General features: G+C 42.6%; 1 protein-coding gene across 1 annotated transcript; it reads left to right on the plus strand.

The window, feature by feature from the left end:
* The first annotated feature begins 886 nt into the window (after positions 1 to 886).
* DDX18 (DEAD-box helicase 18) lies at positions 887 to 17,334 on the plus strand. The gene is made up of 14 exons (XM_022590643.3): positions 887 to 1,042; positions 2,523 to 2,963; positions 5,469 to 5,609; positions 7,059 to 7,194; positions 7,552 to 7,652; positions 7,773 to 7,972; positions 8,066 to 8,180; positions 10,337 to 10,476; positions 11,217 to 11,378; positions 11,710 to 11,862; positions 12,490 to 12,603; positions 14,042 to 14,098; positions 14,422 to 14,599; positions 15,654 to 17,334. Exons 1-14 carry the CDS (start codon positions 958 to 960, stop codon positions 15,794 to 15,796), a joined length of 2,166 nt encoding a protein of 721 aa, XP_022446351.2. The 5' UTR covers positions 887 to 957; the 3' UTR covers positions 15,797 to 17,334.
* Positions 17,335 to 18,751: the final 1,417 nt, after the last annotated feature.

An 18,751-nucleotide genomic window follows, 5' to 3' on the forward strand; every position in this document is an offset into this window, starting at 1 on the left:
CCAAGTGAACAAATTATTCTAGCTTTCATTAACCCTTCCAATTATCGTTCAGCTCAAATTGATTATTGCCAAGGGGAATTTGAGCCCATTATGACCAATTTTTAAAGAAAAATGTGAATTTCTACAAGAACTATCCCAAATTTTTAATGTTGGCAGCATTTTTTTTTTAATGTACCCTCTTCCACACACACAAAAATGTCTACTGGCCAGCCAGATTGTAATTTCTGTCCTGACTTCTGAAGGGTCTGTGGGTATGAGCTTTGGGGATTATAAACCTTCATTTTTCAAACTGCAGCCAATCCTTTAATAGAGTAGTAAAATCAATTTAAATGCATTCTAATTAGAATATTTAACAGACTCAGAATTTAGGATGGGATGAATGGTATCGAAGGAAAAACGTCAAAGTGAAACAAGAGTTAGGGTATTGCTTTGAGAAATGTTATATTTATGTGTGGATTACTGGGTAGCACGTGACATGGAAAGTGTATTTCTCACTAAGGAGAGCAGTCAAACAAGTTTGAAAACACACATCTACGAAATTTAGGTACTACTCAACTTAAATCGTCCAGGATCCAAAGAGGGTAGGAACATAAGAATGGAGACTCCCTAAGGCCCTCTGCTCGGCCTTGATTTTTCCCACTTCCCCGGGAGAAGCTGAAACTACCAAATGTCCCCAGTGCTCTGCTGGCTCGGGCACAATGCGAAAGAACACAGTGCAGGGCCAGTCCTACGTTCCCCTAGAGGGCGCTGCAGAGAATCCGTTCTCCAAGGGTAAGACGGCGCACGCGCCCGGAAGCATTTCCGCTCCGGACCCACTTCCGCTCCGCCGACCGCGAGCGCTCCTGTGACGTATTTCCGGCTGGCTGAACAGAGTTCGGGTGGCCGGAAAGGAAATAACGTCACCGGGGAGAGCAGAGAAGCCGGGTTGTGGCGCCGCCGAGGCCTTTCACCGGCAACATGTCTCATTTACCGATGAAACTTTTACGCAAGAAGATCGAGAAGCGGAACCTCAAATTGCGACAGCGAAACCTAAAGCTCCAGGGTGAGATGCGCTGAGCTTCGCGGCGGCCTGGGTTGCGGAGGAAGCCCGCACGTGGGCCGTGGCGCTCTGCGGCGGCCGCGGGGCCGAGCGGCCGAGCGGCGCTGGTGGGGAGGTCCTGCGGCCCAGATGTAGCGCTGGCAGCGTCCCCACAGAGCGCGCGTGCTTGCGGAGCGTGGAAAGGCAGGCCGGGGCGGCCTCCCGTCGGGCCCCGCGCAGATGCCGACTCTCCGCGTGGCCCCAGATCTGCACTTTCTGAGCAGCAGTTTGTCCTTACAGAGTTCGGACAGGAGGCCTCTAAGAGTTCGTTTCCAGCCTGACCCACTTCCACCCACCCTTTCTGACTTCCTCACCACCGCTAGGGTCATCCCCAACCCCCATTTCCAATCATTCCCGTGGGACTTTCTCATCTCCCCGCAAATTTCTTTCACATCTATCTCATGTCTTGTCGCTTCAGAACAAGCTAGGTGTCGCTCTTCACAGAACATTCCTGATACCCTTGCCTTGCCTTACCCACCTGCCCTCTGTTTCGACTCTTGAAGAACTTCATCATTTTCAGCTCCCAGAGTGTCTTTTTGCACATATCATACGCATGTGCGTAATCTCGTGCCCTGGCTTCCTGTCACCCCTAACTTTAGGTTATAAATTTCGTAAGAGCTTCTACGTATTTGCATCCTTAAAGACTTCCATGAAAAGCATTTTACCTGAATGTCACTTTTCTTTACCTACCTCATTTGCAGTCCTAAGTTCTGACAGTGGGTCGGACATCCTGAAGTTATGTTAACCTTTTTCGGTCCTGTATAATACAGAAGCCCCCTAGGGCAGCGTTGGAGGCATAATGCCTTACACTAGCTGGTTTTCTGCAGAGATGAGTTGATTGAAAGAAATCCTGGAGGAGAGAAGAGGTGTGTGGGTTTTAGGAATAATGTTTTTGAAGTTCCCTTATATTTCCATTTCCTATAGGATAACAAAGCGTTGCTAACTACTTCTTAGTTAAAGGTAACAGAAGATGGTGCTTTTTCTGTATATAAACAGGAACTTTTGTAAGGACAGTCTTACGCATTTATATATGATAAATATCAAGACAAATAAGTGGTTACATCAACAGAATTTTCAACTTAATGATGTCTAGGAAAGTATATTTGTCAGATACCTAATACTAGAATGTATATTTTGTAAGTAACATTGACCCCATCTGTTTATTTAACCTCACTGAAGTTTTCCTGGTCCAGACTTTTAACTCCTTATGGACAGAGATGTGGTTTTTGAAGTTAAAAAATCAATGTGGCTTTCCCTTTTTTTTTAAATTTATTTGTCCTGCAGTAGAACACTGTAAAATTGGAAGTTGTCTTAATATACATGACAGGAAAGTAAAAACTAAATCATTTCAGTCCTGGAAGCCATGACATTTCTCATTTGGGATACCAGTGTTTCTAAGTAAACCTCTCCTTCTTGTCAATATGTGTGTTCTGTTTTTAAACAGGGGCCTCAGCTGTGAACTTGTCAGAAACTCAAAATGGAGATGTGTCTGAAAGAACAGTGGGAGGTGGAAAAATTAAAAAGTCCCTAAAACAGTCTGTGAATGTGGGCTTGTCAGAAACCCAAAATGGAGACATCTCTGAAGAAGCAGTAGTAGGTGGAAAAGTTAAAAAATTCCTAAAACAGTCTATGAATGCAGGCTGGTCAGAAGCCCAAAATGGAGACTTACCTAAAGAAACAGTGGAAAATGTAAAAGTTAAAAAATCGTCCAAGAAAAATGGAGACTTACCTAAAGAAACAGTGGAAAATGTAAAAGTTAAAAAATCCTCCAAGAAATCTACCACACTGACCAGTGGGGAAGCAGCAATGCAGTCTCCCAATTCAGAATCAAAAAAGAAGAAGAAGAAGAAGAAAAAGAGAAAAATAGTGGATGATGCTGGGCCTGGTATGTATTGTCTTTGAACTTAAGCTCTTCAGGTTTTCAAGTTATCATTCTGCTTTTCCTCTCTTCTTCTTATGTCCACATGACATGCAAGACTCCTCTGTACTTACTGGCATACGAGAAACTAGCCTGGTAGCTAAAGCAAACATTGAGGGGGCTGGGGGGGACTGCAGTTTAACGTTTCTTAAAATACTGCTCTTCTTTGGCAGTTAACTATCTGAGCTTTTTATGATAAACAGAACGTACTATGACATAGTATTGAGCTGGCCAAAAAGTTCATTCGGGTTTTTCCATAAGATCTTATGGAAAATATTGTAGGTTTACCTGTTTCCAAAGAGAACTGTGGAATTACTGACACTAAAGAAATCTGGGCTGGTAGTAGAATCTATCTTGGGTCTTTATGTGTCAAGGACTTTGCATTAGTGATTCTTTTCATTTACGTCTTTTTTGCCCCATTCCTTTTTCCTACAATAAATTCCTACCTTTGAAAGGCAACTTAGTGATAATTTGGATATGCAAAGTGTATAAAATAGCAGTTAGGAAACTTCTGAATAAATGGAACGTTAATTTCCAAGTGAGCAGAATGGCCAGGATTGGGGAGGCAGGGCTATTTTCTTTTGCAAGATTCTTGGATTGAATAAGCTTAGGTGAAAGAATAGGCATTTTAATTGAAATGTGAGCAAGCAGAGATTTCAAGACAAGATAGAACAGGTGTCAGCAAACTATTCAGCCTTCTGCCTATTTTTGCAAATAAAGCTTAATTGGAACACTGAGATGCCCATTTTTTTACTTGGCCTTTGTGGTGATAGAGACCATATGGCCTGCAAAGCCTAAAATATTTACAGTCTGGCCCTTTATAGAAGTTTGCCAGCACTTGTGTTAGCATATCCTATTCATCTTTTGTCTGAAATAAAGGTTTCATTTAGAAAGACACTTTGAATTTTCCAAACATGCATGGCTGTCTTTTTACTACCTACAGGCTATAATACATTTGTAAGTTATGAGAAATCCTTTAAACAAAAAGTGAAATAAGATAGAGAAAAGCATGAGGATTAGATATTACAGTTTTGATTTAAAGTGATTGTAGTCCTATTCTAAAATGATTAGTGCCCTTAGGATTCTTGTTCTGAGTATACCTAAGGAAGTGATATTATTTCTTCTCTCAAGCATTGAATCACAGGGCTGGGAGTTTAAATCCTATTGGTAACCGTTAAGAACTGTTTTAAGGAAAACAGAAGTAATAAGCCTTGAAGACTAGCTGATAATATCCATGGCCTTTGAACGTGTGGGTCCTGCAGCGTTGACCATTTCCCAGAAGGGTGGTAGTAAGGTCCAAGGAAGAGGCCAGTCCTGGGCTACAAAGAGTCTGAGTTCTGGTTTAGGTCAATTCTGTTCTAACTAGCATCACTAACTGCCATAAACTTGTAAAAGCCCAGCATGGTAGTTAACCCATTTGGCCCAGAGTGGAACATTTAAGATCATGATGGGAGGTAAGACTGCAAAGGTAGTTTAAGGGACTATGTTACGAAAGTTGTGGATGTAGAAATGAAAAGCCAGGAGGCCTTCCCTCTCCTCCCCTCACCACTTACTTTCAAGGAACAGGCCAGTTTCTATCGCCCAGCTAAGTAGATTGTTGCTCTTGCTTTGTAGTCTGCCTCTAGTAACATGAAGAGCCTTTTGTGTTTCTGTTCCCCTTTAAAACAAAATTAGCTTTTATAGAAAATTTGTGTTTAATGGCATAGGAGGAAAAACCGGTGCTTGTTACAAGTTATTTTAAAAAACGTTAATGACTTGCCCTTGTTTTTTTTCTCAGTGAAGTTTATAGAACTGGGTGTGATTAACATACTTAAATTGTTTAGTTCAGCTTATAAAAAATTTCTTGCTCACTTAAGATGGTATAATATATAAGTAGTAAGTCAGAGAAAAAAATATTATATGATATCACATATATGTAGAATCTGAAAAATAGTACAAATGAACTTACAAAACAGAAACAGACTCACAGACAGAAAACAAGCTTATGGTTACCAAAGGGGACGGGGGGGTGGATAAATTGGGAGTATGGGGTTAACAGATGCATGCTACCATATATAAAACAAAGAACAAGGATTTACTGTATAGCACAGGGAACTTTATTCAATATAATGAAAAAGAATTTTTAAAAAAGAATGTCAGCATATACATATATGTATGTAGAACTTAATCACTTTGCTATATACCTGAAACCAACACAATATTGTAAATCAACTATACTTCAGTAAAAATATGTATTAAGAAGCCTAAAAAATAAAGTTTGTTGGCAAATCTGTGTGTCCCACTGGGTTTTTTAATATAGCCAGACTTTTTAATCAGGAAAAAGAGATTCTTAACAAATTAAAACTGAAAATATGTTAAGCTTTTGAAAATATGCCTTTTTGCATCACACATCTTTTATTTTGTGGTCTCATCTGGTATTCTTATTTTAAGAAAAAAATTTTGGGGGGGGGCGGTTTGTCCTTTAATCCAAAGATTCCAAAAAAGCAAAAACTGAAGACAAAGGAGACTCTGAAGATGGTGCCCAGGCTCCTGAAGAAACAGAGAACAGTGTGGAGAAGCCAGACAATGAGGACGATGACAGCATGGTGCCCAGCCTGCCCCTGGGACTGACAGGTAGCTATCAGTGTTTTCCAGATAGATCTTCTCTAAAATGGCATGCCTCCTTGGATTATAGTATTTAAAGGTTCAGTTGTGGCATTTAATTTACCTGGAAAAAATAAGTATTGACAAGAAATGGTTTTATAACTATTGCTTTTTATCATCCACGTTGTGTGCCTTAGTTCTTGTTGTTTCTTTCTCTATTTTTCCCTTTATTTCTAACACTAAATATTTTGACATACACACGAATAGTTCTTGGGGTCCTCTGTTCCTTTGGTTTGTCACTTTCTAAAGCTCACTCCATGTTGTAGTAGGAAAATCACTGGCCCGGAAGTCTGGAGCCCAGAGGTTCAATACTGGCTCCATTACTAAAAGAGAAGGGTGAAATACCTTATTGAAGGGCTTGTGCCAGAGTCACCTCCTTTAGCCTCTATTTCTTTACCTGTAAAGTCAAGCGTTTAGGCTAGAATCAGTTGCTCCTAACCAGAAATGTCTAGCAGTTGGTTGGGTTGTTTGGTTTGGGTTTTTTGTTTATTAAAATAATTGAGGCCCAGCACCCAATCTCCATAATCAAAATTGCAAAGGTTTTGTCAGTGGTTCTCAAACAGGATAATTTTACCTCCCAGGTAGGGTGACCGGCTCATCCCAGTTTTCCCATTCAAAGTCCTGCATCCCTTAAACCTCTGTCCCAGGCAAACCATGAGTGTTGGCCACCAATATGTTTGGTTGTCAGAACTGGGGGCAGGCTACAGGCATCCAGTAGGTAGAGGTCAGTGGTGCTGCAGGACATCCTATAATGCATAGGACAGCCTCTCACAACAAAAAATTATCCATCCCAAAATGTCAGTGGTGTCAAGGTTGCCAAAACTTGGGTTATAGCCAGGGCACCTGTGGGGCGGGGAGCTCTCCGGTGATCCTGATGCCTCCCCCTGCTGGAGAACCACAGCACACCTGATATATGGGTACAGTCTAACCATCTGTGGGTACATCTGACTCTTCTCAGTTGTCTTTCTGGAGTGAGAGTTACTATTTTGATTGATTTCATATTCAGTTTTTATTACACTGAATGCTTTCACTTTTTATTTCACATTTCTTAAACATTTCATTTCTCTCTGAACTCTCCCCCTGCAAACCACCGCCATCTCTCCCCTCTCCCCTTCCCGCCACCTTGGCATTTTCATTTCATACAAGTCCCTTGACTGTACCACCTCTCTGTCTGTTATTTTGTTACAGTATAGGCTCTGGACTTTACATCACACGGCCATTAGCAGTGGAGAAACTTCAAAAGTATAAGGTTTTTTTATAGGAATGGTTGGGGTTTATTCTTTTCTTATTGGAAGAAGCTCTTCTAAGCTTGACACCAAGCCAGTAATGTTTTCAATCAGCAAAACTAATTTAGGAAGCTAGCAATATTAACTATTAAGAAAAGATAAATTTGCTAATGATAAACTGTCTTCTCTTTAGGAGCTTTTGAGGATACTTCGTTTGATTCTCTGACTAATCTTGTCAATGAGAACACTCTGAAGGCAATAAAAGAAATGGGCTTTACAAACATGACTGAAATTCAGCATAAAAGTATCAGACCACTTCTGGAAGGCAGGTATGATTAACATTGAGGTTTGGGCATTAGTGCTATTTTTAGTGCTAGTAGTTTGGAAAGAAAATACCAGTATGTTCTATTGATCTTTCACCGTGTTGGGTAACATACCCAACCTTCGTTAAAGGCTTTAGCCTCTTTACTGATGTTTGGAGAAAATTGTTCACTTCTGTTTTTAGCACAATTCTTATTTTTGAGTTAAGTATTTATAACCCACATGATTGATTTCAGTGATAGAGAAGGTGGGGACTTTTTTCTTGTTATGATCCAGCCTCAGTGCCTAAAACATGCGTGATAGTACATGGTACTTGTTGAATGAGTAGACTAAATGTCTCTCTCCTTTTCCTTTTTATTTTTTAGGGATCTTCTGGCAGCTGCAAAAACAGGCAGTGGCAAAACCCTGGCATTTCTCATTCCTGCAGTTGAACTCATTGTTAAGTTAAGGTTCATGCCCAGGAATGGTAAGTCTGTGGTCCCATTGTTTCTGCCAGTATCCCACTGGAAGTCTCTTGTAGCTATTCGTGGACTCCTGGTGATAACTACAGTTTGACTATCACTGTATATCCTGTTTTGCTTTTTAGGAACAGGAGTCCTTATTCTCTCACCTACTAGGGAACTGGCCATGCAGACTTTTGGTGTCCTTAAGGAACTGATGACACACCATGTTCACACGTATGGGTTAATAATGGGTGGCAGTAACAGATCTGCTGAAGCACAGAAGCTTGCCAATGGGATCAACGTCATTGTGGCCACACCAGGCCGTCTCCTGGACCATATGCAGGTAAGAGAACACTATTTTGTGGTTCCCATCTTTTGTCTGTGTGAAACATAAACTTGACAGCTAACAGTTTTTCTTTGTCCTTTGTCTTGTCAGAATACACCAGGGTTTATGTATAAAAACCTACAGTGCCTGGTTATTGATGAGGCTGATCGTATCTTGGATGTTGGGTTTGAAGAAGAATTAAAGCAAATTATTAAACTTCTGCCAAGTAAGTAGGTAGCATCTGCATGTGGTTTGCCAAGTAGCTGTTGGAAGTAGATGAGAGTTTTTCCTGTATGAAAACTACTGTCAGAATTTTAACTTAGCAAGTGAAGTGGTTGTGCCAGTCACCCTCAGATGTAGTTTGCAACATAAGCATCACTCTCACTAGTGACTTAATGAGTGGTTTTGCCATTTGAGAGGCTGCCATGCAAGTTGAACAGTCCTAATGTACGTCTTGTTCCCGTCCGTCCCCGCCACCCCATCTCACATCTCCTGGGTAGCCATTGACTTGCTGCTTTCTGTGTTATGTTTGAGTGGTACATACCTTGGTTATAGTACTTGAAACATTGTAAACTGCTTATATCTATAAAAACACCATAGTTCAGTACATTATACAATTGTTTTTTTAATACTTCATTGAGGTATAATTAACATAATAATATGTACATATTTTAAATGTATGATTTGATACGTTTTTGGCCTGTTTACACCTCGAAACCATCACCACAGTCAATACAGTGAACATTTCCATAACCCTCAAAACTTTCTTTGTGTGCCTTTGTAATCCCTCCCTCTCACCGTCCCCTACCTTCAACAGCTGCCATGCACATCTCTCTCACAGGTGACTATTGATCTGCTTCCTGTCACTGTAGATCAGTTTGCATTTTCCAGGGATTCATATGAATTCATATGCAGTGTAACTCTTTTTGTCTGGTTTCTTGTGCTCAGCAAATCCTTCTGTGATTCGTCTGTGCCGTTACACATATCAGTAGTTCTTTGCCTTATTCCTCAGTGGCGTTCTAGTGTATAAATATGCCACAACCTGTTTATCCATTTAACTGTTGATGGACGACTGTGTTGTTAACGGTTTCGGTCTACTACAAATAAAGTTGTTATGAACATCCATCTACAACTCTTTTTGTGGGCATATATCTCCTTTTCTATTGGGTGATTACCTAGGAATGGAGTGGCTGGTGTATGTTTAACTTGTACCAATTTACATCCCCATCAGCAGTGTATGGAATTTCCAGTTCCTCCTGTTAAGTCTTGAAATTAGGTAGTGTTAACCGTCCAACTTTGTTCATTTTCAAAATTGTTTTGGCTGGTCTTGTCCTTGGCATTTCTATATGAATGTTAGAATCAGTTGGTTAATCTCTGGGGACCTTGGGATTGTACTGAATATTGATCATTGGTGGAAGACAATGTTGAGTCATTCAACACGTGAATGAGGTAGATCTTCGTTTATTAGCTCCCTAATTTCTCTCAGCAGTGTTTCAGAGTTCAGTGTACAGGTTTTTTCATACCTTTGTGAGATAAAGTTTTTCACTTAATTGTTTTCTTGCCTGATTGAGCTGGCCAGAACCTCCAGTATAATCCTGAATAGAACTGGCAAGAGAAGACATCTTTGTCTTACTCCTGATCTTAGGTGGGAAAGCATTCAGTCTTTCACCATTAAGTATGATGTTAGCTGTAGATGCTCTAGATCTGTATGCCTTGTATCAGACTGAGGGTGATCCCTTTTGTTCCTAGTTTGCTGAGATTTTTCTTAAATCAGAAATAAATGTTAAATTCTGACATGTTTTTTCTGTGTCTGTTGAAATGATCAGATGTTTCTTCTTTAGTCTGTTAATATGGTAAATTATATTGGTTAATTTTCAACTGTTAACCAACCCTGCATTCCTAGAATAAACCCCACTTGGTCATGATGCATTATCCTTTATATATATTTCTGGATTCACTTTGCTAAAACTTTGTAAAAGGTATGAGTTGGGAAGTAAGCTCTCTTCAATGTCCTGGAGAGTTTATGAAATATTGATAATATTTCTTAAGTGTTTGATAGACTTCAACAGCAGAGGCCATTGGGGCTGGAGTCTTCTTTACATGAAGATTTTAACTATAATTTCCTTAATAGATACAAGGCTATTCAGGTTTTCTATTTCTTCTTGAGCAAGCTTTAGCAGTTTCTTTTTCAAGGAAGCTATCCATTTCATCTTAGTTGTCAAATATCTAGACATAAAGTTGTCCATGGTGTTCCTTTCTTACTATTTATAGTGATACCGTGTCTCTCATTTCTGATAGTTCCACTGAGAGCGTTTTTAGTTGTGAAGCAATTCTAAAGGTTCCCTGAAGGATCTGGGTTATGTTTATGTGGGTGTGTTTCAGCCCGCAGACAGACCATGCTCTTTTCTGCCACACAAACTCGGAAAGTTGAAGACCTGGCAAGGATTTCTCTGAAAAAGGAGCCCTTGTATGTTGGTGTTGATGACGATAAAGCTCATGCAACCGTGGATGGTCTTGAGCAGGTACTTTTTGTCAATACCTTCAATTTTAAGGATCGTTGGTGTTTCCTTGCAAGTGTTTGGAGGATCGTCTAGGAAGCAAATGGGTTAATGAACTAAATATATCACTGCCAATTTTAGATGAGTAAAAAACATTTTGCTGTTTAATCATCTCTTGCGCTAAGATGGGAGGTGAGTTAGTTAGAAGGCAGAGAGGCTGGATTCAGGCGCCTCGCTGTGGAAATGAGGTGACAGAGATCCAGACTAGGTTGATTAAAAATAGAGCTGTAAGGTTGAGTCTTTTGATGAATGATATGTTTCCTGTAACACTTTAGCTTAAAAACCTTTCATTGGTTGTTTAGTTTTTAAAAATATATTCACCCAGCTTTGTTATCGTGTTTAGGACAGTGTGGTTATTTGAGATCTTGCTGTTAAGGACCTTCTAAAAATGAATCATTGATACACTGAGGGTTCTAGTTAATAGAGGTATTGGTATATTATGATTACAAGAACTTAATAACCAGTAGTCTCAGAAATATGGAAAGTATTTAGTATCCAGTGATTGTGGCCAATAAAAGGAGTCAATAGTTAAAATTAGTCTTATTTTAGGAATGCATTGTTATAATGAAGGCAGTAATTTTGCTGTAGGTGAGGCATAAGTGTATATGCTGTATTAATCTGTGCTCTCCATCAAATTATATTAGTTCATGAAGCTGAAAATGTCCTTTGATTATTTTGTGTCTGTTCACTTGAACCTCTCCTAGGGATATGTTGTCTGTCCTTCCGAAAAGAGATTCCTCCTACTCTTTACATTCCTTAAGAAGAACCGGAAGAAGAAACTAATGGTCTTCTTTTCATCCTGTAAGTCCGTGAAATACCACTATGAGTTGCTGAACTACATCGATTTGCCTGTCTTGGCCATTCATGTAAGTGATTATGATGAATTTATTAAAAACAGGTTACACTTGTCAAGTTATATAAATTGTGGGGATTGAGGTATTGCTGTCTCCTCCAAACATAGTTCTAAGTAGTTTGGGCAATAGTGGGTGGCTGATCCTGTGTGGAGGGAGCTTTGCTGGGGGTGGAGGGGCGGGGACCAGAAAGGAGGAGCAGACGCCATCCCTTGAAGAAATAGGACAGGTTATGAACTTGAAATAAAGCAGGGTAATAGTTCCACAGTTCGGGGATTCTACATCGAGACCTCCCACAAACAACTTCAACTTTTCTGTTCCAATGGATGTTTTGTTTTGATTCTAGGGAAGGCAGAAACAAAATAAGCGTACGACCACGTTCTTCCAGTTCTGCAATGCAGATTCGGGGATCTTGTTGTGTACAGACGTGGCAGCTAGAGGGCTGGATATTCCTGAAGTGGACTGGATTGTTCAGTATGACCCTCCGGATGACCCCAAGGTTCTCTGAGAAATTCCACATTCCACAGAATATCCCTTCAGTGTGCAGTGACTGCAGTATTTCTCTGATGCTGATAGTGCTTAGGGCTTTTGCAGGACCCAAAGAGGGTGTGTGCAAGGAGATTTGAGAGGTGTCCGTGGGACTTAAGTTAGGATCTGTTAAGAGCAGTAGATGTCAGAAGGAAATAAAATTTGCTTACAGAGATAGATACCATTCTTTAGTATATGTAGTAAAATAAGTTTTATTGGGTATTTCAACAAACAACAGATTATATAAATTATCAGCCAGCATTTAAATATGTTTCCCAAAGCCCTTTTGAAGTTGAAGCACACTTAATAGTCATTTGATTAGATCATAGAATTAACGTGAATGTTCTGTCTAGCTTTCCTTGGCCCCAGGCATGGCTCTGTTACCTCTGTGGGGATGCTCCCTGCAGAAGGAATGGGGGACTAGCTTTGGGGAGCATGGTCACGGGCTGTGTGGTGCCACTAGGTGGAGGTGGGCACCGTCTCACACTGATGTGCTGGCACACTGCCGTCCACTACCGTGTGAGTTCTGGACGTGCAGATCGCCACGGGCTGCCATGGAAACCAGTGTATTACCTCAGGTTTTCTCTCTCCACCAAAGGAATACATTCATCGTGTGGGTAGAACAGCCAGAGGCCTGAACGGCAGAGGGCATGCCTTGCTCATTTTGCGCCCTGAAGAATTGGGTTTCCTTCGCTACTTGAAGCAATCCAAGGTAAAGACCTTCACTCGGAAAACCTTAAGCTGGGGACAGATTCCTCGCGAGAGGAATTCGTTACCGGTGCACGTGGCCTTAAGCACCATTCCTAGGTGTGTCCGAGGAGTCCTGTGTCGTCGCCATGCTGTTCGGACAGTTGTTTCAGCAGTTTAGCAGATGAGATTTATGTGGGTCGCCCCCAGGAAATGTGAGCAGAAAACTATCCTCGAGGCCCCGTTCTTGAGCTCTGTGTCGCACAGGGTGCATCCAGTCGCCAGTCTCCACTCTCGTCCCCCCAGCCATGTTTGAAACCTCTTCCACTCCTTGTGAGTGAGCTCCCCCACACCGGTCATCTCTGCTCCCCTGCTGCAGCCTTTCTCCACATGTCTTCACCCTGGTGTCTGCACCTCGCCCGAGGCCAAGGGAACCCATGGGAACCCATTCCTTCCTACCTCTTCCTCCTTCAGGCCCTTATTCGTTGACTCAGTCCCTCCCTGGCAGTTAGCTCTTTACCACCTCAAGTGTCTGACCAAAAAAATAACTTCAACCCTAAACCCGCTCTCCTATCACTAGGTCCAGCATGGCTACTGCCTGTCGCCCTTCCTCAGTCTGCCGTTTTGAAAAGTGGGTTATATTTCAACTCCTCTGATTTTGGTCTCCAGTCTGTCCTAATCGGGCTTTGGCCTCTCTGTTGCCAGGTCGTGAGAATGCTTGTCGGGCCTCTTCACTGGCACCGTGTCGCCTGGTGGATTTTCCTTCCCCCACTGCCCCCATCGTGGAGCAGTTCCTAGGGATTGCCATCAGCCCTTGCGCTTTTTCTCCAGATGCCTGTTTCCTGGCTCTCAGATAGCCTCTGCTTCCGCTAGCTGCTGTCTCCTCTGGGAGGCCCTGCCCTCCTTCATGTCCCCCCAGCACGGGTGGTCGACAAGTTGTCTCGTCACTTACCTGTCTCCGCCCAAGGCTGCAGGCTCCCTGATGGCAGGGCCCATGATTTGGGCAGCTGTTCTTTTCCCCCAGCATCTAGCACCGGTCTTGCACTTTCCCAGTCATCTAATAAGTTAGAACTGCTAAGAAATATCCTTCCTGTAGGAGTTTGTGATCATTGTGACCTAGTCACAGGGCAGTGTGGTGTTGGAGAGAAGGGCTAGTGGTTCCTTCAGCTAGAAGCTTCAAGCTGCTTCATCACGTTGCATCCACAGAGATCTTTGTTTAGAGAAAAGGGCTTCAGTGATTTATTGCCCCTGCCAGTTTCTCGCCTTTTCTTTCAAGAGGGTTCCATAGCATGATTCCTGTGCAGTGAACAGAGGGAAGGTAAGCCTTTCCCATTGGCATTGGGAGACAAGCAGATGTCTGGCCCATGGGATCCCACAGGCCTGTCGCCTTTCATCTCTTCAGTGCCTGACGAGCTGCAGCAGAGCCATCCTGCTTTACTCATCTGCGTGCTTTTGTTTTCTAGGTTCCATTAAGTGAATTTGAGTTTTCCTGGTCCAAAATTTCTGACATTCAGTCTCAGGTATGCAGGGCAGAGGGGGAGGAAGGGTCTTCCCAGCACCACCTTTGTAGTGTCTCATTGACAGTCGTTGTACTCTGAGTCTCCCTTTTCATAAAGTGAGAAGTTTGGACTGAGTGATTGTTTCGGTGTCTTGTTGTGCTGGTGACCACATTCCAGAGCTCTCTACGTTGTTTCAGTCCGTATCTTACAATAATTTTGTCATTATTCTTAACTGCAGCCTGATTTTGCAGGTATTACAGAGCTTGGAGCAGGTGTATTGGAACAAATGTTTTATATGACGTGCTTTTTTATTTCATTAAAAGCAATATTTCTTTCTGTTTCAGCTTGAAAAACTGATTGAAAAGAACTACTTCCTTCATAAGTCAGCCCAGGAAGCGTATAAGTCATACATTCGAGCGTATGATTCCCATTCGCTGAAACAGATCTTTAATGTTAATAACTTAAACTTGCCTCAGGTTGCTCTGTCATTTGGTTTCAAGGTGCCTCCTTTTGTTGATTTGAGTATCCTTTTCTTTGTGGTTATGAATTCGTCCAGGCATTAAGGGACAGAAGCTTGACCGGGGGCCTTGGGGCTTAGCACTTGGGTTGGTGTGTCTGCTCTGGCCGAGGCCTGCAGGGCCCAGGCCTTCAAGCTGGTCGCTGACCTCTTGTCAGTGCTCACATGGGGTGGGCAGGGGTTAAATGTCAGGGTGGAGACTACAGAAGCGAGACAGTTCATGGCTTTAAAAAGGACAGCAGAATTTGAGTGGCAGACGGAGCAGGGAGAGTTGTACGTTCTGGGGAGAAGCTCAGAGGGGCAGGGCTTGGCGGTTGTGTGGCTTCACAATACAGGGTACACAGAGAAGCGGGATACCTTGAAGAAGCTGAAGACGAGATGGAACCTCTCAGAGGGCTCTTATCCTCTCAGTCATTGAAGCATTTCATGCAGGGAAATTGCAAGACCAGTGAAAGAAAATAACCTAAGTGCTACTCGAGATAAAAGGCAAAGGGAACACGTCCAGTTGCTTCTGTTACGATATGTAATGTGTTTTAGTACACATTTTCAGCAGAAGAAACGGCCAGCTAGAGCGAGGCCTGCTCGTTAACACTGTGGTAGAAACTCCCAAGGGGACTTGGAGGACCCCAGTTTGGGTGGCCGTCCGCATCGTGAGCATCGAGTGAACGTCTGCTGTTTTGAACACATGTTGAGTCCCCTTGTGACAGGAAGAACAACTCCACTCGGTCAGGCACCTCTGAATCAGCTCCCAACAGAGGTGAAAGTCATTTTGTTTTGACACTGGGAGTGTTTCTTAATATGTCCCTATACACTTAGCGATTTACCTCTTGGGCTTCATTGCGTGGAAAAATGCAAGTATTGCACTGGGCTAAACATCTGCCCTGCTAGCTTTGGTCCACAGCCACGTGGCCACTCCTGGTTGTCTGGAACGTCCGCGTGTGTTCGTGGCCTGGGGAGGGGTGGTGGGGCCCCTGGGGTGCAGCTGGCTGGTTCTTCTGCAGGCGGTAGACTGGAGTCCTTGTCTTTGTGTTGCTTGATTTCCTTAACGTCCCCCTTTAGACGTGAACAGCAATGACGGCAAACTTAAAAAAAGGGGTGGCGGCGGTGGCTTTGGCTACCAGAAAGCCAGAAAAGTTGAGAAGTCCAAGATCTTCAAGCACATAAGCAAGAAACCATCTGACGGCAGGCAGTTCTCTCACTGAAGACACACCTTTGTCCTGAAATGGATTTTTTTTTTCTTGCTCTAACAAAGGAATTGTTGCCGTAGGATTTGGGACTCATCTAACAAGAGTGTGAATTGACTTGGGGCGCTGGCACTGATATTTCCAGTGGGTCTCTTTGGGGATATAAAACAGTTCAGTATTTCTTGATTGGCCGAGGACCAAGCAAGGGATCTTCTTAGTCTTTGTGATGCTAGAATGTTTTTAAGTTTAAATCTTTTTTTTCCCAAACCTGGTTACTGTTCTAGTGTAATTCTTTTGGTACCTTTCCTTCCTGGTGTCTGAAGATTTGTATGGCTTAGGGTGCTGTGTCAGCCTGCCAGACAGGGCAGGTGACACTGGACAGCTGCAATTATCTCAGTTTATTTTTTTAGTTTTAGTTGTTTGTTTCTTGGACCTTACTTCAGTAGTTTTCTGACCCCCTGCTGAAAATGCTGCCACGTAAAAGGGCAGAGCTTTGGGAAATACCTAAGAAGCACCTCCGGTTAAAGGTGGCACTGTTTCTCTTATATGTGGGATTTTAAAACAATGATCCTTTCTCCATTTTACTTTTCTAAGAGGAGGAAGTACGGGTTGTCATTGTTCCTTGAGTAAAGTGCCCCAGCAGTCCTGACGGGGAGGGTGGGGTGGGGGTGGGACCTGAGAGTCTTGAGCCTCTTTTACAGGTGTGATAATACGCTACTGCTCTCCATTTGGTAACTTAGCAGATTTTTGTGTTTTAAGGCACAGACAGTGGTGACACTCCTCAGGCAAACGTGTTTGAAGTGGTTTGGAGTTTGCTGTGCCCTTCCAACTCTTCATAGTACTTAGAAGGCAGAGCATCTTTTTCAGAAAAATTGCCTCTTTCAGACCCATGAAACAAAAATAGATGTATGGTGAAAATTGAAAGTGAACATACATCAGAACGAGCAACGAAGCCAGTGGTTTAGTCAGATGGGGTTATTTGTTGTAGGAACTTTTGATTTCTGGTGTGTTTTATGTTTTATTTTTAGTGTGTTTTGTAACTACAGAATGGTCATTACATTTTGTAGCTATGTAAAACCAAAGTTGCATCATTTTGCTGTTGTACCAGTTCATATTCATAGATTCCTATTAAATATAAGTATCAAATGTAGAAGAAACAGTGGTAAACAGCACTGCAGTAGGAAAAGGAAAGAATGATATACTGTTCCACACCTGGGCTCGACCACTGTCCCCCTAGCTAGACATGTCCTGGGTTTCAGACCTTGATTGCTGGACTTCCGGCATTTAATAACTGTTTCTCTTTCCAGTAACTATTCTTTTTTGTTTCAGAAATAATCATGTTTCAGAAAGTACACAAAAGCAAAGAGAAGAATATTTAATCACTGAACAGAAGTAAATACTGCCACTATTTTGATACATAACCCTCCAGTGTTTTGTATACATACTTTTTTTTTAATCAAAGGTGAAGTAAGTCATCCTTACCCACTGTTTGTAACCATCTTGTTTCATAACATTATTTTCCTGTCATTAAATAATTACATCAACTTTGTATCTCATTTATTACTATGCTTTAACCTTGCCTGGTCTGCCTGGATTTGAGTTCTGAATACCTGCGTGCCCCCCACTGGCTCTCCTCGTCTCAGTGTGTCTAGTGCCTGTTTTGTCATTTGTGAGAAGAGTATATAAACAGAAGGTGGAAAGATTGTTCTCACTATGATAACGGCTTACTGTGTGAAATTCTGCTGGCAGGCTGGTCCAGCCTAGGGACATCCAGACAACCAGACTTGACCGACCTGGCCAGGATTCAAATGTGAGGGAGCGGTCACTAGAGTCAGATAACGAGGTCAGTGCAGCACCATCTGCAAGGCTCGTTTGCACAAAGAGAAGGCCTCCTTAGGTTCCTGTGCTAAGAACACAGCAGCTGCTGGTGGCATATGTGTGCGGCCACTAACTTGACAAATGGGATTAAGTGGCTTCAGTCAGGAAGGCCAGGCAGCGTGGACTGGAAGCCAAGCAGGTCACTGGCAGCAAGTAGAGACCTCTGGGCTGCAGGTGTGTCATTGCTGTTTCTAAGTTTATTTTGGTCTTAGCTGCCCAGGTTAAAGCTGAATTTGGGATATCCAAAAAAGGATCTTGTTTATTCAAAAATACGTAGTGGTGGGACTTCCCTGGTGGCGCAGCGGTTAAGAATCGGCCTGCCAATGCAGGGGACATGGGTTCGAGCCCTGGTCCAGGAAGATCCCACATGCCGCGGAGCAACTAAGCCCGTGCTCCACAACAAGAGGCCACCGCAATGAGAAGCCCGCGCACCGCAAAGAAGAGTAGACCCCGCCTGCCGCAACTAGAGAAAGTCAGCGTGCAGCAACGAAGACCCAATGCAGCCAAAAATAAATTTATATTAAAAAAAAAAATCATGGTGGTTACAAATGAGTGCTCTGGAACCAGAATGCCTGGGTTCAAATTCCAGCTCTGCCTGTTTTCTGGGCCTGTTAAATGAGTAGAACAAAGAAAGTAATAAAACCTACTTTGTAAGGTGGTAAGAATTGAATGCACTAACATGTAAGGTGCTAGGACAGTACGAAGTACCTGTTAGCTGTCTTTATTAATACCTAAATCCTACACAAAAGGCCTGCTGCCCAACGGAATCAGGTACAAGGACTCACTGAAAAGCCTGAGCTATCTTGGGCCTTTTGGAGAACAGGCCAAGGATTTCTGACAGTCCAGGTCCCCTGGAATTCTGATGAGATCCAGGTTTTGGGAAGTGCTCCAATCCTGCAGTACCTTCCTAAGGCAACTGTCAAGTTGATTCATGCAGTTTTCAAGGCTGATTTGTATTGGGTGTTTGGTGGAGGGAACAATGACTTTGGATAACGCTAAATGTTCATGAGTCGAGAGCCTGCTAGGTGCCAGGAATTGCAGAGGACACAGATGGATATGGCTGAGCTCCTCTTAGGAGCCTGGTAGGTCTAGAGA

This window comes from Delphinapterus leucas, chromosome 8 (assembly GCF_059928025.1).
Source record: "Delphinapterus leucas isolate spDelLeu-1000000601 "Yukka" chromosome 8, BTC_Dleu_Yukka2, whole genome shotgun sequence".
Lineage (NCBI taxonomy): Eukaryota > Metazoa > Chordata > Mammalia > Artiodactyla > Monodontidae > Delphinapterus > Delphinapterus leucas.

Bases quoted from the DNA above. Each gene is read 5' to 3' on its own strand.
- DDX18 (XM_022590643.3), top strand. From the start codon at position 958: ATGTCTCATTTACCGATGAAACTTTTACGCAAGAAGATCGAGAAGCGG. The intron at 7,973-8,065 runs GTAAGAGAACAC...TTGTCTTGTCAG, and splicing joins GTCTCCTGGACCATATGCAG to AATACACCAGGGTTTATGTA. The intron at 11,379-11,709 runs GTAAGTGATTAT...TTTTGATTCTAG, and splicing joins TGCCTGTCTTGGCCATTCAT to GGAAGGCAGAAACAAAATAA.